We start from the raw sequence: 25876 nt of genomic DNA, 5'->3' as shown, positions 1-25876 counted from the left end.
CAAACTTGAGGTTTCTAAAAAAGCCACCTTTTCTGCGTCCGTACGACACATTACTATTTTTAATCTGTATTATACAGGATGTGAATTCAAGTCATGTTAAGTCTTTGTTTTTCTTACACTCTGGTAGTAGCTGATGACCACCTATAGTTAGTGGAATATTTTTTGTTTTTTCTTGTCAAAAACTGTCAAATGTTCTCTAAATGTCCCGTACGACACGTATGGAATCGCCCACTAGCTCTGATACTAGGTTGAATTTACTAGTATGTCCAAGATGGCACTACAAATATGAACAGAAATCACACTGCATTCAGAATGACTGTATACCCAGTCAGCTCGTACAGGGACCATCTCCTTCCAGTATCCATCTGATTTCACCATCTGATCATTATTGTGTTTCCAGATTCAACACCAAAGAATCCCAGTTGTCTCAGGTCATTATCTAGAGGAATCTCCTGATCAGGTAACTGTACAAACAAAAAACACAAGAAATACATACACATTGAATCTCACTCACAGTTACAAGTTGCTTTATTATCTCCTGATATCATCGACTTCAATGGCTAAGTAAAAAACAACCAACCCTTTCAAATAAGATTACTTATGACAATAACAACATTCATATTAACAAATGAATTCTGAGAATATCAAAAGATTAGAATTAAGGCTCTAACATGAAAAAGACACAGAAGGCAGTTTCATGATATATAATTAAATTTCTTGTTCATCCAATTTCATTTTTTCTCAATTCTTATTTCACTTCACAAACTGCTCAAGCTATCATAATTTGAGTACATTATCACCAAGTATCATACCTTTGGACTGAGATAAGAAAGCTTCTGGTCAGCAACATCTACTTTGAAGAGTTTCTGAATCATTCCCTTGACTTTTCTGATATCCATGGTAACTGAAAAAAATAGACAGATTCTTATAGAGGAAATTCATCCTTATGCCACAGAAAGTGATTGGCTATGAAGTAAAACCAAATTTGGATACAGAATGAAAGATAATGATAAATCAGACATGTAATGTAATGATAAATCCGACATGTAAATCAAATCATTTCCAACTATATTATTGCTTTTCCACAGAAGGTGATTGGCTAAGAAACAAAAAACAAAATTAAATACAGAATAAGATGTAATGTAATAGTTCAGCCATAATCAGTCATATATTGAATCATTTTCAAAAGTATAGTTGCTTTCAAAGTTTCGGTAACAAATTTGTTGTATTTCCTCACATACACCATTTCAGGGAAGCGTTTCACCACAAAAATGTCAGAGATTTTCACCGATTAATTTGCTCTAAGCCAATCAGATACAAGGATTTGCATTAGCTGTCATTGAAAGTCACTGACAAACCTTTCATGAAATGCTCCTGTTGGCATCCACAGTGAACATGAACATACCTGGTAGTTTTTTCTTGATAGATTTCTTGGTTGCGTGTTGAGGGCAGCTTAAAATGAGTTCTAGCAGAGAAGATTTCAATGCACCAGGCTTTGCTTGTGAGTCATCACTCACATCTGGGGCTCCATACTCTGTCATTAATCAAATTGCATTGCATTAAATATAATCATAATTGATTAACCCTTTGGCTACTGAGTTATGTGATTCCAATAGGCTTTGTACAGGGATCACCCAGTCCCAGTAGACAATGTGTCAAGGAACTTCATTTTACATTGGACAGATTACAGATGCATACAGTACATACTTTATACAGTATACTCCATCCCTCATACAGTTTGGGTGGTCCTTTAAGAACCACACACATGTCCACAAAATAATACATGGAGTACCATTAAAGCTTCGACACTGATATAAACATATACAGCATGATACAAAAAGTACACCTTTCTTGTGAGAGTTCATATGTTATTTAAATAAAGCAGAATACATTTAGTTACAATTAGTTCATTATTCAAATATCAGTCAGTTTGTGATTTCATCTCCATCTCTAATACAGACTTCGTCTGTATCATAGCTGGAGATGGAATGAATAAATGACATGACTTTAGTACAAAAATGGAAAATATGATCAAATGCTAATTATAATAAAACCAAAATCAATAAATGTAACCTATTATTGTTAAATATTGCAACATTCTTTTTAAATTGATTTGTAATCAAATAGCCATTTCAAGTTTTATAGCATTTATTAGTATTCTTGAAAAAAAAATGTTTCTTTAAAGAAAATAAAAAAGAAAATAGAATAAATAAAGGACTCACATATGATTTAAAAGATTTCATTTTTTTCTTCATGCCTTACAGACAAAATGAAACAAGAATGTCTTTTTGCTAACATTTTAATTTAGTCTTGAGAAATTAACTTCTCAACATGAAAATACATTTTCATGCATATTTACAATCAATTTGGAAATAACATTTTGGCATCCTAGATGATACATTGCAAGGAAACCTTTCAATGTGTATGATATATTTTGTCTTACTCTTGATGATAGATGTATATGTGGGATGATTTCTGATGAAATCTGCTTGAAGGTTTGAGCCAGGTTGGTCCTTTCCTCCTCCACTCTTCAACCAATCTTCATGGTATTTCTTCATGTAGTCAATTTCTGAACCTTTCCTCTCAGCCTCTGATACCTAAGATGAAAGAATTATCGCACGAGTCAAGTAGTCACAGGGAGCAATAATTTTAAACTCTATATTAAAGAACAAGCTTGTTTTCATACCTAAACCTAGCGATTTCCGACTGAATCCAATCTAAGCAAACCAAATGTGAAATAATGAAAACTAGGCGGAAAAACCAAGAAGACTAAAATAGAAATTACTGAAAAGCATACATTGGCACGTGTATTATCGTTGCTTGTAAAAAGATCTGTCAACCGACAGAGAGCCATACAATTGCCAATTAAAGAAAAATGACTGTTTTTCTATAAATAGAATCAATTGCAAGATAATTTTAGTTCATACTATACACACAGTCTAAATACAGACACTTGGGATATTATTTTGTTTTATTCTTTTAAATCCTACTTTGTGACTGTTACCACATGTTTAAGATTGAAAATGAATATTTGTTTTGTGAGCATGTTGGGCAGATTATGTACCTTTTTACTGAATATCTATTTTTATTGGATAGCTAAGAGTGTAATGCCAGAAACAACATCAATCAAAAACTTGTTAACTCCTACTCACAGCACTGTGGTTGCAGTGAAACAGTGAAGGCAGCTTGGCAATCATGAGACCTCTAACAGTGGATGCTTTCTCGTTCTGCACCAGGGGATTTCTTTTCATATTCAATTCATCCAAGCACTGCAGTTTCCTCAATTCATTCACACTATTCCACTGAACAGAAATAAGAGAGACAAAATCCATTTAATATACAATGTCAGACCGAAGGCCAGTGTTAGAAGCAAGTAGGTACAAGTTTTCATGAAATAAAGGAAACTGCACAATATTCTTTTTTTTATTAGTCATTGGGATCCAAAATAGCTTCAGATCAGTTTAAGAAAATTGAAGTAAAGCATAATTAATTCTAAAGCAATGTAAAAACTAACAAGTGGAATGCCTCTGGCCGTCTCACCTGCATCACGCGGTTCAATATAGCAGCAGTGCTGACTTTGAAAACTACTCTAACTCGCACAAGATGTTCAGTGATACATGGTTACTCTTTATGTCCACTTTTTATGAACTAGACCAATAAACTTACAGAGATATGATGGTTATTCAACAAAAAAACCCAACATGGCCAAAGTTCATTGACCTTACATGACCTTTGACCTTGATCATGTGACTTGAACTCGCACAGGATGTTCAGTGATACTTGATTACTCTTATGTCCAAGATTCATGAATCAGATCCATAAACTTTCAAAGTTATGATGGTAATTCAACAGATACACCCAATTCAGCCAAAGTTCATTGACCTTTGACCTTGGTCATGTGACCTGAAATGCACACAGGATGTTCAGTGATGCTTGATTACTATTATGTCCATGTTTCATGAATCAGATCCATAAACTTTCAAAGTTATAATGAGAATTCAACAGATACCCCCAATCCGGCCAAAGTTCATTGACCCTAAATGACCTTTGACCTTAATCATGAGACCTGAAACTTGCACAAAATGTTCAGTGATGCTTGATTACTATTATGTCCATGTTTCATGAATCAGATCCATAAACTTTCAAAGTTATAATGAGAATTCAACAGATACCCCCAATTCGGCCAAAGGTCATTGACCCTAAATGACCTTTGACCTTGGTCATGTGACATAAAACTCCCGCAGGATGTTCAGTGATAATTGATTAACCTTATGTCCAAGTTTCATCAACTAGGTCCATATACTTTCTAAGTTATGATGTCATTTCAAAAACTTAACCTCAGGTTAAGATTTGATGTTGACGCCGCCGCCGTCGGAAAAGCGGCGCCTATAGTCTCACTCTGCTATGCAGGTGAGACAAAAATTATGTTTTGTGAAAAATGTAAGAAAATAAATAACTTATGATGACATTTCAAAAGCTTAACCTCAGGTTAAGATTTCGATGTTGATTCCTCCAACATGGTCTAAGTTCATTGACCCTAAATGACCTTTGACCTTGGTCATGTGACATGAAACTCTAATAGGATGGTCAGTAATACTTGATTAACCTTATGGCCAAGTTTCATGAACTAGGTCCATATACTTTCTAAGTTATGATGTCATTTCAAAAACTTAACCTCAGGTTAAGATTTCGATGTTGACGCCGCCGTCGGAAAAGCGGCGCCTATGGTCTCACTCTGCTCTGCAGGTGAGACGAAAATCCCACATTTTTATTTATCATTTCAACAACAAAAACAGCATTGCTCTCCTGCATTTTCTGAAGTACATATACATTTCAATTGCTAGCTTCTTTCAGTTTAAAAACATTAAAAACAAGATATCATGGTGCAATAATTAACCTTACAGCAATTGGTTGGTGACCTGTCTAAACACATGTATCCAGCATCCCAACTTAGATGAGTTTGGGGGCAAAAAGGATCTACAATATCAGAACCTTGGTATTCTACCACACAACATAATAATGAAAAAAGTAAACATGTCAAATACAGTTTAACAATTGGATTTGAATTTGGCACCTGCGAGAAGCAAAATCCAAATTCCAAACGAATCACTGCTGTCTTACCTCACTTATTTTATTATTGTGAAGAGAAAGTGACTTCAGACTCCTAAAGTACTCTGTTTTCTCATCTAATGAGGCATCCTCAAAGATTATATTTGGAATGTTGTTGTTGTTCAGTATCAGGCCTTCCAACCTGCAAATGTACAGGACCAAGATATATGTTCAAACTTAGATGAAACTGAGTTTATATTTAACTAAAGTCATGCATGGCTTCATGAAAACTGTTATAAAATACACCCTTGGGATGATGATAATAATGATAATAATAGCCTGAAACTGAGTTTATATTTAACTAAAGTCATGCATGGCTTCATGAAAATATTATAAGATACACCCTTGATAAAAAGCGCGTTACACCATACTATTACCCCGGTCATTGGATTCATTTCAATCAAGCATGAAAAGTGCACAATTTCCACTCCCTGGGGAGCATTCCTTGCATTCGTCGCAGCCACATTATGGCGCTGGCAAAATTAAACATACAATATCTTTCGCATCCTAATGGGTACCCATTTAGCACCTGGGTTGAGAGTGGTAAAGTGTGGATTAATGCCTTGCCAAAGGAAGCTAGGCCGCGGTGGGATTCGAACACACGACCCTCTGTTTACAAGGCGAGAGTCAGAACCACTACACCATGGCTCTTCCACCATGACCTGTGGTAGTAAACGAGGTTTACCTTGGTAAATGGCCGAGCTGTAAGACTCCTTCCCATGTCTCAATCTGATTCCCCTCCACATTCAATAACTCAAGGTGATCAAACGTGCCTTCTGATGGTCTGTATGGTGTAAGTATAGAGAGACAGAAAGAATAAAGATGGGGGGGGGTGAGTCAGAGAAAAAAATATTAATCAGATGAAGATGTGCAATGTTTTGGCAATTCCATACATCAAACAACCAATTTTTATTTCTGATCCATATTTTCGTTCATCTTATTTCGCTTTAATAAACCACTCAAATCATGATAATTTACAAGTACAATTTTTTATTTGAACTAGAAACACAAATTAATTCATGAAAGCCAAGTATAGGACGACGAACATTGATGGAATAGCTCTACGTCATAATGTATTGAATGTAAACTGAAATAAAATCAACAAAACATCCATGACTTTATTTTCACTACTGATAAATTAATCACCATTGATTTAGCAAAACAGGACAACCAATGGCTATTAATATATATGTATATGCGTATTTGTATGTATTTGTGTTACAGGTGTATCCTATTACAAGCTTTTGCTTTCATGGAACTATGCCTTCTTCTGTTAACAAAAGTTATATATTTATATTTTTATGACAAGTGGAATGCCTCTGGCCATTCAGTGATACTTGATTACTATTATGTCCAAGTTTCATGAATCAGATCCAAAAACTTTTAAAGTTTTGATTGTAATTCAACAGATACCCCAAATCGGCCAAAGTTCATTGACCCTAAATGACCTTTGACCTTGGTCATGTGACATGAAACTCATGCAGGATGTTTGGTGATACATGATTGACCTTATGTCCAAGTTTAACTCTTCATGCGTTGCGTTCGCATTATTGCACATCCGTAGGCGTGTTTCTTTCGCATTTTTGCACAACCACACATTTCCCATAGACGTCCCCTGTCCCATTGTTTTTCAAACAATTGCATGCCCCGGAGCGTGCCTAGCTATGTATATGTGTACCGATCGATCGATGGTGCGTGCGACATTAGTTTAGCATTCAACGGATTATCACAGTTTACACATTACAGAATCCTTGAGTTTTCCAAAAAAATCAATACATCCTGATCATAGCCAGGAAGTTCATTAAAAAGGGAGAGGATAACATCAATAAAACCCTCCTCACAAACAACATGACGAAAAACTTCCATTTGAGATCACTATACCCTGGTTTCCCTTCTCATCAATTCTCTTCTCCAAATACGACAAACCCTAACATGCCCCAAGCAAGAAATTTAAGTTTCAAAACACCTGTTTCTTGACGTCGGTCCGAAGATAACGCAAGAGCCCGGCATATACAGTCACAGTAGGGGGCCACACACGACGGGATGCATGCGCAGCGCTGAGCTCGGTTTCTGCAAAACATGCCGTCATTTTTATTCGCTTACTTTCCTTATTTCGAGGTCGATTTTCTTCGTTCGAAATTGAAAATGGACTAGTATTGGATGTCTGAATGTAATATGCCTTTGAAAACGTGATTAATATCGAATACAATAATTTCATTCCGAAGATCCTTCTACAGGCAGACAAGTCTTACGTAATAGCACAGCTGTTGTTTATCATTTCGTCCTTGGCTCAACGCTCGTTTGGCTGGCCCGTGGTGGTGAAATTGAGACAAGGGGATTACCTGGCCAAGATGGGTTTATCGGGATTGGAAATGTTGTTTGAGAGTTTCCAAACGAAAAACGGGGTATCCGACCACAGTTTGCAGTCCGAAGTGCGGTCGAGAATCAAACGGGAAATTTTCGTAATGCAATACCATGGCCAAGTTTATTGTAAGGAGTCTGTGACTCATGGCACGAATGTGAATGAGACCCTAAAATAATGCAACACACAGGGGGTTTACAGGTGAACGCATGAAGAGTTAATGAGCTAGGTCCATATATTTTCTAAGTTATGATGACATTTCAAAAACTTAACCTCAGGTTAAGATTTTGATGTTGATTCCCCCAACATGGTCTAAGTTCATTGACCCTAAATGACCTTTGACCTTGGTCATGTGACATGAAACTCTAATAGGATGTTCAGTAATACTTGATTAACCTTATGGCCAAGTTTCATGAATAAATCCATATACTTTCTAAGTTATGATTTCATTTCCAAAACTTAACCTCAGGTTAAGATTTGATGTTGACGCCGCAGCCGTCGGAAAAGCGGCGCCTTTTGTCTCACTCTGCTAGGCAGGTGAGACAAAAATTATATTTTGTGAAAAATGTAAGAAAATAAATGTTTTGTTGAATTGATTTGAATAATCAAAATCATTCTTACTTGTCAAGATTTGCTATTCTGTTGTAGCATGCATGAAGTTTCTTCAGTTTTGGCCACATAGTTGAAGACATCAGCAACTATAACATGAAATATTTTAACAAAATAAGTGGGATTTAAATATTTAGTAAGCTTTCTTTATACATGATAATTCAGTGATACATGTTTCATCTGAACATACTGTATAACAAATTTGTATACACTATATATTGCAGGAAGTTTGTATTTTCTCAAATTTCGCTAAATTTATAACACAGTGGATCCATGCATTACAGACATTTAACTGTAAAAAAAAAACATTTAGCACAAAAACACTTGTTTTATTAGAGCTCATATAATAGAATTGTGCACAGACAACCCCTTCGATTATAAATCGTGAAAAATTCAGTCCATTTCCATAGAGCTTGTAGAATGTGTTGGATGTTGCATTTATAAAAAACATAACATTGAGTTTCTATTCTCATATATTCTGCCTACTAAAGAACATCAACTTTGCATTACAGGGGTTGCTTATACAACAATCAACACTGTACAACGCCTTCTTGAAAATATGATTCATTGCATTGCATGCGCTTAGTAAATGCAGGTGCAATACGTAGAGTCGGGCTTACTGGATGAAATGCGCATCGCTGCTGCAGATTAGATGCGCGTTTGAAGGATTTCCCTTTCTTATTTCCATAGATTTACATAGGAAAAAACTCATTATTGTTCATATTTTCATTAACTTCCAAGGCGTTGTACAACACAAATAGCGAATATATTTGTGCAACGGTGCGACATTTCGCATTCGGTGAAAGAAACTTGGCTAACGCCTCGTTGAATAGAGTATCTTTCTTCCACCTCATGCGAAATCTTGCACCTTTACACTCATGCCTATTTGCTATTTGTTTACTGTTTTACTCTTTCCATGTGATATTAGATCCATTATGAGGAAAAGTTGTTATAATCCTCTTATTTCTTTCCATGTGTATTACATCAAAATTGAAGAAAGTTCTTTAATAATAATCATCTTTCCTCTGTCCAAGAGAAGATATATTGAATCTATATCGAGGCAAAGCTCATAATAATCACCTTATCTCTTTCCATGTGTATTCCATCAAAATTGAGGTGAAATTCCCAATAATGGTGATATTTCTTTCCATGTGATATTGCATCTATATATCATATTGACAAGTTTTATATTACTTAACTTCCTGCTTTTCTGAGTGATATAGAGAAAAGGATATTAATAATCACCTTATAATTTCCCACGTCAGATTACATCTATATTGAAGAAAAGCTATTTTCATCTTATCTTTTTCCATGTGAAATTACATCTATATTTGGGAAAAGCTGTTAATCATCTTATCTTTTTCCATGTGAAATTACATCTATATTGGCAAATGCTTTTAATAATCATCTAATCTTTTTCCATGTTAAATTTTATCTATATTGGGGAAAAGCTGTTAATAATCATCTTACTATTTTCCATGTGAAATTACATCTATATTGGGGAAAAGCTCTTAATAATCATCTTATTTTTTTCCATGTGAGATTACATCTATATTGGGGAAATGCTATTAATAGTCACCTTATCTTTTTCCATATGATATGACATATTGATGAAAAATTCTTACTCATCATCTCACCTCTTTCCATGTGATATTACATCTGTTGAGAAAAAGTTCTTCTAATGCATAAAAGGCAGAACAAAGATTAGATGGACTGGTAGGTAGAACAAATCTGTTTTCACTGAAAGGAAGACAAAAACAAATAATTAAATATTTACACACAATTTTGATGCTGATGAGGATAGTGAACAGTGGGGCAGATCAACAGATAGTGATAGATAGACAGCCAAGAAAGAGAAAAATAGTATTAATGAGAGAACAAGATTCATGAGAAGGAGATTAAAAGTAGAACAATTGATGTTGGGAAAATCTATTACAAAATAATAACTGGATTTATAAAAGTGTTTTTTATAATAAAAGAAGGAGAAAATATATAACTGCACAACTCAAAACTCATAAACAGTCAGTCGGCAGGTCCTCAAAAATAGTTTCATTTATCCCCGTGATTTCATGACCAGAAAGGTTTTGCATATTTAATGAGCTGGGTGTGGACCAAAACACCTCTTTTAATTTGGTCATTGCTGCTCTAAATATATATATATATATATATATATATATATATATATATCACATTTTAATATTTTTGGTATCATTTTCAGAATAAGAATCATTCTTTCATGTCTTGTGAGAAGGGCGAAACTTTTTATCTAAAACATTCTACAAAATAATTATTTTCACCTGACAAAAGTTGTTATTTTACTCTTTACTTCTGTTTGAGCCTGAATGATTTTAGATCATGATATTAGCTCAGTATCTATGCTTTAAAATGGTATATGTTTCAAAACAAGAATCGGTTAAATCAAGTCAAGATCACACATTTCATTGGCTAAGTTAATAAAGCAGCTTGAAAACAAGAATACTGCACTCTCATTGGTCAAAGAGTCCACACACTCCATGATTTCATTTGATATAGGTTGTATAAGAAGGCAAGGTGCTCAGTAAGAAGAAAATAGTAATGGGGGCATCAAAATGAAAATTTAGAGAACAATCCACGGTTGCTTCCACTATTGCCTGATCACAAATATTCACTTGTTTATTCATGTGATATAGGTTGTATAAGAAGAAGGCAAGGTGCTCAGTAAGAAAAGAATAATAATAATGGGGGCATCAAAATGAAAATTTAGAGAACAATCCACGGTTAATGTTTGTGCCTCCACTATTGCCTGATCAGAAATATTCACACAAATAACTCCTGAAATTATTAAAGGAGAATGAAACCCTTGAAATAGTTGACATCGTATGAAGAAAAATAAAATAAAAGAAACAGATTGATGAAAGTTGGAGAAAAATTGAATGAATAATAAGAATTTGAATATTGACTAAAATATCAATAGTAAAATTGGACAATCAATAATAAAGTTATAAGTATTTGAATGTCGAGAACGCTAATGATATTCAGATCCTCCCATTGTCGATGCAACCAAGATCAGAAATATATAACTTCCCCATTACTTTAGTACATATTTCACCTAAATTTTCTCTTTTATCTACTCTACAATAAAATCTTTTTAATGAAAAGACATGTAATGCAGGTTTCACAAGGATGAATTGTTTGTGAGTTTGTCCTATAAATAGAATGAGCAAAAAAAGAGGGGTTTTTTACTATGTTTTTAGTGTACAAAGAAGAAAGTTGTAGGTGTGTTACATCACAGAACTTGTTTGCACTGCCTGTGGGAGGATCCCCATCGCATTAGTGTTCTCAACATTCAAATGACTTCCTCGTTTGTCCAACTTTACTCAAACTTATACTGATCTCATTCTTTCATTTTTCCACTTTCACACCAACTAACTTGTTCCATGGTTTCTTTCTACATTAAAATTGGTTGCATTATAATTACTATTTCCGATAATTTTTTTTCCATCTTTGTTAAATACCCAATCTCTTTAACTTTGTTCCTGTCTCCCTCCTTTCCTCTTATTTAATTTTGTCTTGCGTTCTAACATGTTCTCATTATACATGTGCTTTATTCTACCTCTGAGGCTTCCTTCTCATATGCTGGGTATTTCAATTACTTTCATATTTATGTATAATTATTTTGTAGAATAATTTCAATTTGATATTTGCCTATTTTATTCTAAGTTGTATATTTTTTATATGTCTGTTTATACCATTTGTAAACTGAATGTAATTCAGCCTTTGGCTACTATTTTCAGTGAATATTTGAAATAAATAAACCATTCAATAAATAATAAATAAACCTGTGTGACCAATAGTTTTGCCCAATATCATACTCAGATCACTGTCATCCTCGTATGCATACTTGATACAAAATTTGAAGTTGATCCCTCAAACTGGTAGTTGGAAAAGGATTTGTGATAAAGTTGGATGAAGAAAAATATAAAATGGGAAACGAAATGAACAAAATTGTGTGGATATTGAGAGGAAAGGAAAAGACAGATGACAGAATATGGTCATCCGTCATGTTAAGGATTATGTGAAGTCCTTAAAAGGGTTTTAATCCAGATTCAATGTGGTGGCCTTGGACAGCAGAAAAGTAGAGGCAATGAGAAATCTCGTGGGGCAACTTGACCCACCTGTCCCAGGCATAATAGCGACAAGGTATAGTTACTTCAGTCATCATGTTCATGAGGAATTTTCAATTATTTATTTCATTTATAGTGTAGATCACAGGAAAACTTGCCTGAAACCTTACAGCTGATTAATAATCTGCTCATTCATTGTGATCTCAGTGCTCAAACTAAAATATGCGCAGATAATGATGCACAAAAACACTACTGGGGAACAGATAAAGAAAATAATCAGATCATCTGCACAATATGCACAAGGTTCTCATGAGGACAAAAACGTGATGGACAAATATGACATTGGACAGACGCATAAAAACAAAGCTCCCTAATCCAAAGATGACATACAAGGTTTCTACATTCAAGAGCATTTTTACCCTAAATATCCAGGGGTATTTTGATTCTTGTCATTCCGGGGGGGGGGGGCTCTGATTCACTAAATAAAGCTCCTAGAATGCTATTTTTTGGTGAAAATATTCTTGATAGCATTCCTAACAATTGTGAATGAAAAAAATTCTGGTACTAAGACCGATTTCTTATGTATTTTATTGTTTTTTTTTATTTCTTATCTATTTCTATGTTTTTTACTTTTTGTCTTTTATTGTTTTTTCAATGGAAATCGTTCCAGACTTCATTCTTATCATAAACAAGGCAAAATTAATTAAGTTTAATCAGTAAAAGTAGAAATAATGATACATTTATGAATTTTGGCTAAATACACAATTTGCATTGGATTTGTACACGAAATCATGTTTATGAGCAATTTTTGGTCTGACATGCACTTACGTAATGTTGCGTAATGTTGTAACCGCGTACACGGGTGTCACAAAATTGGTCTCAAAATTTGCGCGAGACTTGAAAGTAAAAAGTCAGTGAGCGGCGAGGTCAAAAAATTTTGCGCAGCGGATATATCGCGAAAATTGCCCCCCTGGGAGAATTAGGGTTAAAGGACTTGAGAGCTGAAGTTTGATTTATATTGCACAGTACATGTATGCACAGTTCACACGTGGCCTCAACCTTCAAAGTTAATAATGCCATAATTTAAATGAAGTCTTGATACAATATATATATCTATAACAGCTATGTTATTAAATCTAGTGAATAAAAAGGAATGTTGACGTTATTGTACTTACCTAACATTTAATATTTTTAGTTTTTGCATGCTTGCAGTGATTTTAGACAGCTCCTCCCAAGAAGGTAGAAGGTTTTTTGATACATCTAATTCTTTTATGTCTGAATTAAATTAGGTCAAGAAAGTCTAAGATTGAAGAGAAAATATTACTGAAAACAGCATCATAAGATTCATCTATTTTCTTTGTAATATCGATATTAATTAGGAGAATAAGGATGAGCTATATTTTACTATTTAATTTCTAAATTTTAGTTGTTGGTTTTTTTTTTTGGGGGGGGGTTATATTGTATTATTATTTTTTACTACTTTAACCCTAATTAGACTGGCTTTGGCTTCCCGATTGACAGTTAGTTTTATATAAATGACACTGTTTTCTACTTTTTATAAAAGAAAAACAGGAAAAGGAACTGTATTGTAAATGTTGAAATTAATAAAACAATGGGTGGAGTATTGTAGCCAAGTGGATTAGTCTTCAGACAGAGGGTCATGGGTTCAAATGCCAGCCATGGTGTAATTTCCTTTGGCAGGAAATTGATCCACATTGTGCTGCACTCAACCCAGAAGAAGTAAATGGATAGCTAGCAGAAATTTAACGCTTGAAACACTTGATGGCGTAACAGTTGCTCGGCTTAAGCCAGGGTTATTATGCTGCATTTACTGAAGGATGCTCTGAGACTTTGGATATAAGCAAATATAATTCTCAATAATTATTTTGTTTGAGAGTCAAACACTTTTACAGTGACATAAAAGGATACTTGGTAATCTTTCAGCAACCTTCTCATCTCCAGCTCTGCTGATTCTCATCTCATGTAAGGCAACAGACTTCAGGTTTTCAAAGGAACTACAATAAATAATTAAACAAAAAAAACAAGAGAAATGTATAAGTAAAGATGAATAAAGACCTTAAAACTTATACATAAATCAAAAGATCATGTGAAATGAATGTCTAAGAGTACATAGCTTGTTGCAGACATCATCAATATTTAAATTCATTGTTGAATATCTAACCCAGGGAGCAGAAGTGTCTAAAGGTCAATTCACCAATGAAACTGAATCCACACCGATTGATGGTGTGCCATTGGAAGTAACCTTACAGCTTTTGGAGTTGGTGTGGCTTTGACAAAATTTCCTCAAAGAAGAATTGGGAAAGTACGGAACAGGCAGAATAAACATTTTGAATTGCTCATCAGAAATTATACTTTTAGTGAGTCCTGAATTTTAAAATAAAGGCACCTGCTTCATTGACCTTGAAGAGGAAGAGTTGCGATCTCGATCAATCTTGAAACATGTTTTGTAATCTTGTTTCTCTTCACTGGCTTCCTTTTAAACAGAGAATTACGTTCAAATTACTGGTGATTGTCTACAAAACACTGAATAAACAGGCTCCACAGTATTTAGGTAACTGCCTTAATCTATATAGACCAACTAGAGCTCTTAGATCGGCCAGTGATCACCTTCGCCTCACATATTCATTAACTCGTACATTAGCTGGTGACAAAACTTTTACGGTGTCGGCCTCAAAATCCTGGAACAACCTGCCACTAATAATTAGACAGTCTCCATCATTAGCAATCTTCAAAAAGTTAATAAAAACTCATCTCTTTAATACTTTGTAGTTCTTAGAATATTACATCTTATTCATTGTAAGCGCTTTGGGCCTAATGGGAAAGCGCAGTACAAATAACAAGTAATAATAATAATAATAATCACATCGTCATTTAAACAGGTTTGGAATTGAGGTTGCGTACAGACATGTGTTTCCCCAAAAATGTATTTTCGGATAAATGCCACAAAAAAAGATAGATGTGCTTTAAAAATTAACAGGAAACAAAAGCCTGATTTTGATTAAACAAGTGGAAGCCTCTGGCCGTCTCACCTGCATCACGTGATTCAACATAGCAGCAGTGCTGACTTTGAAAACTACTATAACTCACAAAAGATGTTCAGTGATACTTGGTTACTCTTATTTCCACGTTTTATGAATTAGACCAATACACTTACAGAGATAGGATGGTAATTCAACAAATACCCCCAATGAGGCCAAAGTTCATTGATCTCACATGACCTTTGACCTTGATCAGGATATTCAGTGATACTTGATTACTCTTATGTCCAAGTTTCAAAAGTCAGATCAATAAACTTGCAAAGTTATGATGGTAATTCAACAGATACCCCCATTATGGCCAAAGTTCATTGACCTTTGACCTTAGTCAGGTGACCTAAAATGCGCACAGGATGTTCAGTGATACTTGATTATGTCCAAGTTTTATGAACTAGACCAACATACATCCAAAGTTTTGATTGTAATTCAACAGATACCCCAAATCTGCCAAAGTTCATTGACCCTAAATGACCTTTGACCTTGGTCATGTGACGTGAAACTCATGAAGGATGTTTGGTGATACTTGATTAACCTTATGTCCAAGTTTAATGAACTAGGTCCATATATTTTCTAAGTTATGATGGCATTTCAAAAACTTAACCTCGGGTTAAGATTTTGATGTTGATTCCCCCAACATGGTCTAAGTTCATCGACCCTAAATGACCTTTGACCTTGGTCATGTGACATGAAACTCTAATAGGATGTTCAGTAATACGTGATTAACCTTATGGCCAAGTTTCATGAACTAGGTCCATATACTTTCTAAGTTATGATGTCATTTCAAAAACTTAACCTTAGGTTAAGATTTGATGTTGACGCCGCCGTCGCCGTCCGAAAAGCGGCGCCTATAGTCTCACTCTGCTATGCAGGCGAGACAAAAATGGAATAAAAAAAACCCCTTGTGAAATGCATTTTATGACCTATCACTCTCCTAAATACCCTCATTTCTTCCTATTTCCCCTTGTTTCTTCTTTTCTTTTTAATCACTTGAATGATAAAATAGACAGAGGGACCATCATTCCCTGCAATTCCCCAGTCACTGTCCCGGCCTACACCCATTATAATGTAACTTACCTCTGTGTTCTGGCTATCTTTTCAGCACCCACCATCTCCACAGCTTTACAGCTGACAGCCAAGGAGTCTTCAAAATCTGCCGTTTCGATGTTCTCTGGAATGTAACGGGAGGAAACGGCATCCAGGAATTGAATGCCAAAGTCGGCTTTCTTTGGGCGTAAGAACGAACCACTGGTTGGTGAGCTGGATAGTTATGGTATCAAAGATGAAAATGAAGATGTTAATTTGATAGTTACATTCCGAACCCTCTGTATACCAGGGGAGAATTTCATGACAGGCTTGTCAGACGTTTTATCTGACAAATCCCATTTTATACGACACTCACTATAGTAACACTGCTTATCAGCCAATCAAAATCAAGGAAAGTGGTCAGATCTGACAAAATGTTAGACAATAATGTTGATAAAACACTTCTCCCCTGATGAGAACAAAAGGGCCTGCCTAGGTTCATGACTCAATAGAATATGTTCAAACTCAGTGGTAAAGGAGTTTTTGAAAATGCCATGTTTTTGTTTACATCTCCCTGTGAAACAATGTGTACCACTAAAGTATTGTTAAAAATGATTCCACAAAGCACACTTGGGCTTGCAATTTTGGAATAAAATGAATGATATCTTTCAGTACTATCCCGATAGAATGAGTTTTGCACACACACACTAGTATTAAACTCATGACTATGATATTTCAATAAGATTTTCTTTTAATACACCAGCTTTAAAAATCACTATTTCCTAAGTAAACAAATATCTTTAACTTTTATGGCCTTTTAGCTCCAATGTTGTGGGGGAAGGGGGAATAATATATGTCTCAGTCCCATTTAAACCTGTAAAACTTGTGATATGACCTCTTGTGCAAAATGATTATTTACATGTAAAAAAGTCTATACAATACCTGCACTGGAAATATTGAGTGCCATTATGACTGCCGTCATGTTTTCCTCTCTCAGGGTTATCCCATTCAACACCTAGCCAAATACCTGTGTATCAAAACAAAGTAATATGAAATGAAACCAAAATTAAAGCGATACTCCAGGTTGAATATAGTATGATTTGAACAGATGAAGAAAAATGAGACGAACACAACATGAAATTTCATCACAATCGGACAAGGAATAACAAAGTTATAACATTTTAAAGATTTGCATTCTATGCATGTCTTTATGAACATTCAATGAGCAAACTGATGTCATATCCCCACTTGTTTTTTTGAATTTTATTACCCAAAAACTAAAGAAAAAAAATAGATTGAAAAATGATTTTAATGATTACTGTATATGTAACTTGTTTGGCAGGCGGTATCTGAAATTTCCTTTAAAATCAACATATTCAAAAATTCCATTTCCTGCTCTTTCACATAACACTAAAACCAATAAACATGCTTCAGAAAAAAAAGTGATGTTCATTTGAAATAGTGCTTGTATTTTAATTATTTTATTAAATGAATTTGTTTGACTGTTGTCTTAGCATGAGACAAAGGAAGAAAAAGGATTTATGCATGGATGATTACCAATGAGACATTGGAACAATATTATTGAAAGTCATGTACTGATTGTGATATTAGGTTCACTGCATTGAGCTGTCTAATTTACAAAGAACTAAATGATCTTATCGTCTTTATTATGATTATTAATTATTATAATTATCATGATCGAATAATCAATACTTTCTCTTGCCTTCATCTCTAATTGTCTTTATTTCTGTCCATCTCTTTACCATTTTCTTACCATATATAATAATGGTACACCAACTCAACTCACTCCTAGCCCGATTCTCTCTCTCTCTCTCTCTTCATCCCCACCCTCCCGTTCTCTGAATGTTTTCACAAACACATTCAGTAGGCAGGGTGAACGCAGGTCAAAAAAAGTGGCTTCTTTCATCCAAGTGGTATTCATGACTAGAGCTGCTAGTGTAACTGACAGCTAAAATCATACCTGTTATTGACGAGTAGGGCGTTAACTTTTGAAGTTGCCTACTATTGCTATTCCAAACCAAAAATAAGAAAAATCCCAGAGAAAAAAATCTTCTTGCTGCATGGATTTGTCACACAAATTTCTACAAGTGCAGCTAGCATGCAAGCTTTAGTGTTGGAGCGCCATCTATTGCTTTTGCAGTAATGCAGAACTTCGTCAAGTCAAGGAAGCAATGATTTTAGGCCATATCTGCAGTTGATAAGTCAAAGATTTACATTTTTTTATCCATGAATTGAATGGTGCATTTACAAAAATGTAATTTTTTATTGAATTTTAAAATCTTAAAAATCTTTTTAAAAATCTTAAAATCCATATTTTATTGTTCGGAATACAAATAGACACCAGAAATGAAATACTCCGAAAATTTGTTTTGCCCAATTGATCGTGGGCCCGGAAGCCGCTGTGCAGGGCTAGATTGACAAGGCTCTATACCTTTAATTATTGAACGCCAAACAGGGTAGCAGCAACTCCCATCTTTTAATATCTTTTGGTCTGAAACGACCAGGAATTGAACCCCCGACCTCCCGGTTGTGAGACGGATGCTCTACCAACTGAGCCAACAGTGAGAGAGTGATTTTTAAATTTTTTAATTTGAGGGGAAAATATTAATTTCATACATGTATGAACAACATCGACTAGATTTGGATATAGAAATAATTGAGAAGAGAACAATTGTATTATTATTGCTTGGGTAACCAAATTTGTATTTCATCCACACTTATTTTTTATTTCTTTTTCCTGTCTCTTGTTCGAATCTTCTCTCGATCAACCAGCAATGATGCGGGGAAAAATATGCTGCTACAATTTGCATTTCGATCTTATTTTTTTTTTCTTTTTCTAAACATCCTTCTCTCATTTTCTCTGTTTGAAATATAAAAAAGCTCTTGTTTTTCAAGCACTCTCATTAATTCTTGTTTCGTGTCCGTTTCCTTTTAATTCATAACGGGATGCAATGCCAGATCATCCACCCCCTCCCCTAATAGAAATCTCTTGTGGGCGACATAATGCAACGCGCATCCACTTCGCATGCAATATGGTCGAAAAGACAATAAAGCTGAGTTCCTATCGGCAAACAATTTGTTTCTCCGAGTCCGTTCTCATGTCATGTGATGGTGTTGAATTACTTAAAGGACAAGTCCACCCCACTAAAAAGGTGATTTGAATAAAAGGAGAAAAATCAAACGAGCATAACACTGAGAGTTTCATCAAAATCCGATGTAAAATAAGAAAATTATGACATTTTGAATTTTTGCTTAACTTTACAAAACAGTTATCATATGCACATTCTGGTCAGTATGCAAATGAGGAAACTGATGTCATCCACTCACTATTTCTTTTTGAAGTTTATTACATGAAATATGAAATATTCTAATTTTCCCTTCATTGTCAAGTGAAAAAGATATTAATTCCTCCCTGAACATGTGGAATTAGCATTGTTTAATGCTATATGGTTCAGTCAAGTTGGTCCTTATTGTCAAATCTGTAAAAAATGAAATATTGTATAATTCAAACAATAAAAAACAAAAGAAATAGTGAGTGAGGGACATCATGAATTGTCTCATTTGCACTTCACTTAGTTGTGCACATCACTGTTTTGTGAAAAACAAGTGAGACTTTAAAATGTCATAAATTTCTTATTTTACATCCGATTTTGATGAAATCTTCAGCGTTATGCTAGTTTGATTTTTCTCTATTTATTCAAATCAAAATTTTTCTGGGGTTGACTTGACCTTTAAATAAACACAATTTCTATTCGTCGCCAACAGGTATAGGTCTGTTTTGTGAGTATTCATGCAAAATTCATACCATTGATTAGGTATGTTACAAAAGCGCACTCTAGATGCATTCTGAATGAGGCAATGATTGTGTTGCCTATAATTACAGGCAGACTGTGGGGGCATTGCTTTGTATTGTGTTAGCAGTGCAAGAAAAGGTTATTCCTCATGACATCATTGTTTTTAAGTAGTTGAATGTTTATGGCAGCTGTCTAGACTTGAAAAAAACATCTCACTCAGTAATCTTGAGACTCTGTGTGCTAACTGGAAATTTGGCCATTTTTTTTGGTAACATACACTCCTAGCACCAATGAGGTCCAAACATTAACAGGTAACATACCTAAGTTGATATCATCATGAATCCATAGCTTGGATAAACCTAGACAGCTAGCAGCCGTCTGTTTCGAGGAATTTTTCAACATTTTTATTTTTTTTAATTTCTCCTCATTCACAGACGGCTCACTATCGTGCAGCCACCATAAGTTATTGAATAGCCTCTCTGAAAACATCAAACAGTGCTTGACCTCTGAAACTTTCAAACATTCCTTAAAACATTTCTCTTCAATTCTTCTTAATTTCTTTTATTAGAATTTCCTGAAAAGCTCCTTGAGCACTCTACAGAGTGGATTTGGCGTGATATAAGTCTTATTATTATTAGGGGGTAACAATGCAGAATCCCCCCGACAGGGCTCATCGATTTTTGTCTTTATTTCATAAAAATATATTTGAAGAGCTGTACCAAAATAAAGATTGTTATTCTGTTTTGGCCTGAAATGCATCAAAACAGGGAAAAGTAAACTTAAAAGGGGAAAAAACAGTGACTTACTTTGGCTGTCGCGCAACTTCACTTCCTTGTTTTATCCAAACTTAATACATAAACATATGGCCACTGAGTCCCCTGTACAGATCGAGCTCGAACTTCGGTCTAGAGCTGTATTTGGTGAGTGGAGCCAACGGAGTTCAGCGGAACAACATTAACAGAGACCGAAGCTTTTTGTCTAGGATAAACCGGAAGAATCACAGTGGATGCATACACTGTATACATGTAATGAGCTTAGGGCAGCTGCCCGTATATTCAGCACCAAGCACAGACATTATCGCGAATTGTTACATGAGCGAGGTAAGGTTACATGAGCGAGATCATTGCGTCAAACACAAAATTGTCAAAGTCAAACACTATCAACACAACACAAAAATAATAATTTTTCTTACATTTTATCACCCATGGTTTCAAATCATCTCGCGTGTGAAGGATTCATATGCACCTGGTTGTGGTACACGTGAATCTTTCACACCTTTTTAGCTCAAATAACTATGACTTTACATCATAGCTAAGAATTCTAATTTTGCTATGACACTTACCGAACCATATGGATCATTTGTTGACTTCTCTTTGCTGTTTTTTAATAAAATAAAATATTTTTTTCGCGATCTTCATGTAGATGCTTCGTGATCAGCTTCGATATCAATTTTTGCCTAAAGAGGGCGCACGATACTATTCACAAGCCGGTCTGTTTACAGTTCTGCAGCTTGTACTGTTAGCTGCATTCTAGGCAATCAGCATTATTTTCTTGCTCGTTCAACCCACTTTCATCATCATCTTGTCAAAAGATGGCGTACTTTACCTATAATATGAGATGCAACCTGTTGATTTTAGGTACAATTTCCTATTATGCGCTGACGACTTGAATCAAGAATATTCGATAGAAAAAAATTGAATTTCGATTGTTGTTTGCGTAATTTCCACCGCAGTATTAAGGATAACTAAGGACGGATCGAACGGAGTATTCCTGGTTGATATTTGGAGGTAAGCGATAAAAACACTTTTATAAATAATTTCCAATTCCTTTTTAAAATGAACTTAAATCATACGATCAAGAGTAACGTAGTGGAGAAATATTGAAAGGTTTTGCATGTTTTATTCCCTCACATTCGTGTGATGAATGAAAACGTCAAAGTCAACTATGAAATCACATGCGTTGTGCCACGCATTCAATGAACAAGGTTATGATATTACCTTGTTCTCACTTATATCTCCATGTGTGGCAAAATAAGGGTGGCAATGTTTGGCTTATTTTCTCTTTTTTGGGGGGACAAATGCTTGATTTTTTTACACTGTCAGTTGCCATTACACCTATTCGTCATACAACTTGGCCCTTAAGTAAATTTGATTCTTTGCATTATTTTTTCTTAATTAAAAATAGAGATAAGAAAATGAAAATTTTCTTGCCATATTACTCTCCACCAATAGAGGGCGTACACAAAAATATGCCCAAAATTCGAGTTTTTGAGTGCTCTAGTGAATACAAAAATCACGCGATTTGCGTGCTGTCGCCAAGCGGAAGACAAAGAAATCAAGATGGCGACGTAAACACGGTCGTAAGCTCTTCCCATCTTTTCATAACAAATCTCTAGTTTTTTTAATGAATTCTTCTTTAAAAATGAAATCAATATCGCAGAAATGTTGGAAATGAAGTTGGACCCCATGTACATGTTTTAGGGCTAGATCTTTTAGAGGGATAGTAGAATTCTTGGGGGCGAAAGTTTCTGGTTTTGTACCCGTATGTGGGGAAATATAGGTAGGAGTACCAGGCGTTAGTGGGGAGTGACCATACGTACAGTATATGACTTTCACTCCCCAAAACGCCCCAGGCTAGTCGTGTGCCCTGTAGATTCCGGTAACCGTAGATTCCCCACAGGCAAGCACTCATTCAATGAACAAGGTTATGTACTTATGATTGCGTTGTGCGAGGCATGTTGTGTGACATTTTATTGCTTCAGTATCACAGAGAAAACATGAAAAACTTGCTTCAAATAGAACATTCTGGCGGACATTGATTCCCACCATTTTTCCTTTTTTTCAAAGAGTAAAAAAAAAGGTATAGGCACGTATTGTATTACCGGACACTATCATATTTCCGGATGCGCATTTTACTGCGTACGAAAACAATTTCGTTCTTTCTTCTTCCGCAGTTCAATTTCACAGATCAATTCAAAGAACAAGATTGCAAAAACAAGGCGAAAAAAATCAAACTTTTAGAAAAAACCTTATTTTTCTTTAAAATGACAGAAAATTGTTAAAATATCATATAACATAGCTTTGCATTAACAATGGATCCCAATTTCCTCCAATTGGTCTATTTTCTGATGGAAATACGGACCTGATTTGCCGAATTTCAATCTTGTCCGCTCCACCGCTCAGATCGTCGACGGCTAGTACCCGGTACCCCGGGCCCCGGCCGTGGGAGGTTTACCGTGATAGAGAGCCATCGACGATCGACAGTGCATCGACTGAGGCTGAGGGTCACGATATGAACGAGCATTAATACTGGAAAGTGCCATATCAAACGCGCAATAAAAAAAAATGATATTATTAGTTAGCAAACACAAATTTATTACAAAGATCTGCTCAGAATAAAAGCAAACAAAAACTTAGAATTTACTAATGACATGATATATCAAGGAAAAATCATACCAATTCTTGCTTACATCATTATAATCAAGAATACATGTATCTTTACCATATGCTCGCGTCCGGAATTATGATGTAATTTGTCACGCACGAAAATAATTGTTTTTCGCGAAGGGGTATGCGGCAAGTGCAGTGCAAAGAAAACGGTTGGAAAATATCAAATAATTTCATCATATTCATAATTTTCAGAATATTTGGAATAGCAAGTGATAATTTTTCTTGATTGTATTTTCTCAAGTTGTCATTTTTAAAGCACTGAAATAAACGTGTCCGGCAATAAAAATAGGATACACTGCCATATACCGGTAGGCCTACTTACATTACAAATAAGTACACGAGTGGGACTAACATAGAGTTTACGCTTGAAATTCAATAAAAAAAATCGCTGACGATTCTCTGGACTAAAGAAAAGACGGAAATTAAAGCATATTCACCTTCCGTTGATGGAATGAGGCCAACAAATCTAACTGTTCCATATTGTCCTTCACTCAAAATTCGATCTCCCACCTCGACTTTCATATCGGAAAATACCTTTTCGTCGACTATTTGTAGATCCCGGTACCGGTGCGGTGTCTCAGCAGCAAAAACAACAACAGCAACACATTTTCTCTTTTTTTTCCTAATTATGACAAACCAGCATACTAACAGTCTACTAGTCTGTTCCAACTGGTTAACCATAGAGTTCCCAACCATGAAGTTGATTTGATTTAAAAAAAACTAAAAAGAAAAACGTCAAACAATAAAACAAAATGAAAGTTTTAAGTCGTTGCTTTTGTGGCCTACATTGTAGCTAGCCCCATATTGCAAGAAAGAAAATACAAATTCCCGTACCACCCACCCCTATAAAACAATGCAACGACAGGCAAAAACAATAACGAAAATCCAAGAAACAGTAACGTTGAATATTTGATTGAAAGGACTGGATCGTTACATGACAAATTAATTAGTATCCACGCCCCCCCCCCAAAAAAAAAGTTAGTTAATTTACAGTTATTCGACTTTGGTCTTTGGAGATTATGGCGATGGTAAGCGGGTAATTTATAGCATGGAACAAGGAGAATCACTCAACAAATGAGAACTAGAAGCAAAGTGAGCTTTAAGTCTGACTCAGTAAACTTCAACATTTTGTTGTTCCTGGAAGTTATTTACCATAATTGTTTGGGGTGCTCTTTGTGAACTGAACATAACTGCTTGATTTATGTTGATTTTTTTTTGGGGGGGTGGCTGTGTTATAAATCAACTCAATGATGCATTTTTACATGCCTTCTTATATTTTCTCATTTTCTTCATCTCTCGATGGGAATGGATTTACATTAAGCATTTCACAATTTACTTAAGTCATGAATTTATTGATGCTCTTCAATTTCATAAATCTGCTCCAAATATTGATATTCATGACCTAGAAAGTATTTTTGACAGAAAACATGAAAATAACATATACAAATTTGAAGATTATGAACTACAAGAAGGAATGAATGAGTGTAAATATTATCTTGAAGCTGATTTCAGGCTTTTATTTGATTAAGTCTCTTACATTTTAATGAACGCAGTATAAATAAGAACTTTTCGTCAAATAGCCGATTTTATACCATCATTATCTTCTTCATTTTCTGTATTATGGATTCATTGTGAAACTCCAATGCTTTTTAACTTAGAAGGAGTGTACACTTCGATCGCAAGGATGATAAAGGAGTAGCGATATTGGTTTCAAATACATTAAATTTTAAAATCAGAAATAATATACATATATTTAATATTGATCACGATGTATGTTATTTATCGAAATCATTGTTCAATCAGGGACAAATGTTATTGTTGGAATCATGTAAAGGCAATCAAAGAGCAAAATTGACAGTTGTATAATGAATTTGAAAAATCATATTTAGGAGCTTTAAAGAAAATAAACTCATATACATTATGGGGGATTTTAATATTGATATTTCTAAATGTGCTTATAAATAGTTAGTTTTTACAGGTATCATATTCACCACAACCGTTAGATTTAAGTGATCATGGTGATTATAGACCAATATCTGGACAATTAATTTTTTTCTAAAATTCTTGAGAAAATTATTTATAATCGTTTAAAAATCTTTTTAACGAAACATGCAAGATTGAATTCTTTCCAGTATGGTTTTAGAGAGAAAATGTATTCACTGAAATGACTCTTGTTGATTTACAGAATTATCTGATGTTCTTTGAATAAGCAAATTGCATACTGTGAGTTTATTTTTAGATCTAAGCAAAGCCTTTGATTCGTTGATCATACAATTATATTAAAGAAACTAAAAATATTTGGCATTAAGGTACAGCACTGGAATGGTTTGAACATTATTTAAAAGATCGA

At 34.8% G+C, this 25876-nt stretch overlaps 1 protein-coding gene across 1 annotated transcript; it reads right to left on the bottom strand.

Annotated features, from left to right (window-relative positions):
- Window positions 1-235: 235 nt before the first annotated feature.
- Window positions 236-24207, bottom strand: LOC121418098 (tubulin-specific chaperone E-like). The gene is made up of 14 exons (XM_041611803.1): window positions 23964-24207; window positions 17205-17289; window positions 16314-16496; window positions 14113-14198; window positions 13359-13458; window positions 9718-9820; window positions 8093-8169; window positions 5795-5893; window positions 5122-5251; window positions 3153-3302; window positions 2444-2597; window positions 1406-1534; window positions 813-904; window positions 236-464 (listed from the first exon to the last, which is right to left on the bottom strand). The coding sequence occupies exons 1-14, from the start codon at window positions 24205-24207 to the stop codon at window positions 372-374; spliced, it is 1725 nt and encodes a 574-aa protein (XP_041467737.1). The 3' UTR covers window positions 236-371.
- Window positions 24208-25876: the final 1669 nt, after the last annotated feature.

The sequence above is a fragment of the Lytechinus variegatus genome, chromosome 7, assembly GCF_018143015.1.
Source record: "Lytechinus variegatus isolate NC3 chromosome 7, Lvar_3.0, whole genome shotgun sequence".
Lineage (NCBI taxonomy): Eukaryota > Metazoa > Echinodermata > Echinoidea > Temnopleuroida > Toxopneustidae > Lytechinus > Lytechinus variegatus.
This window is presented reverse-complemented; position numbering and strand designations above follow the sequence as displayed.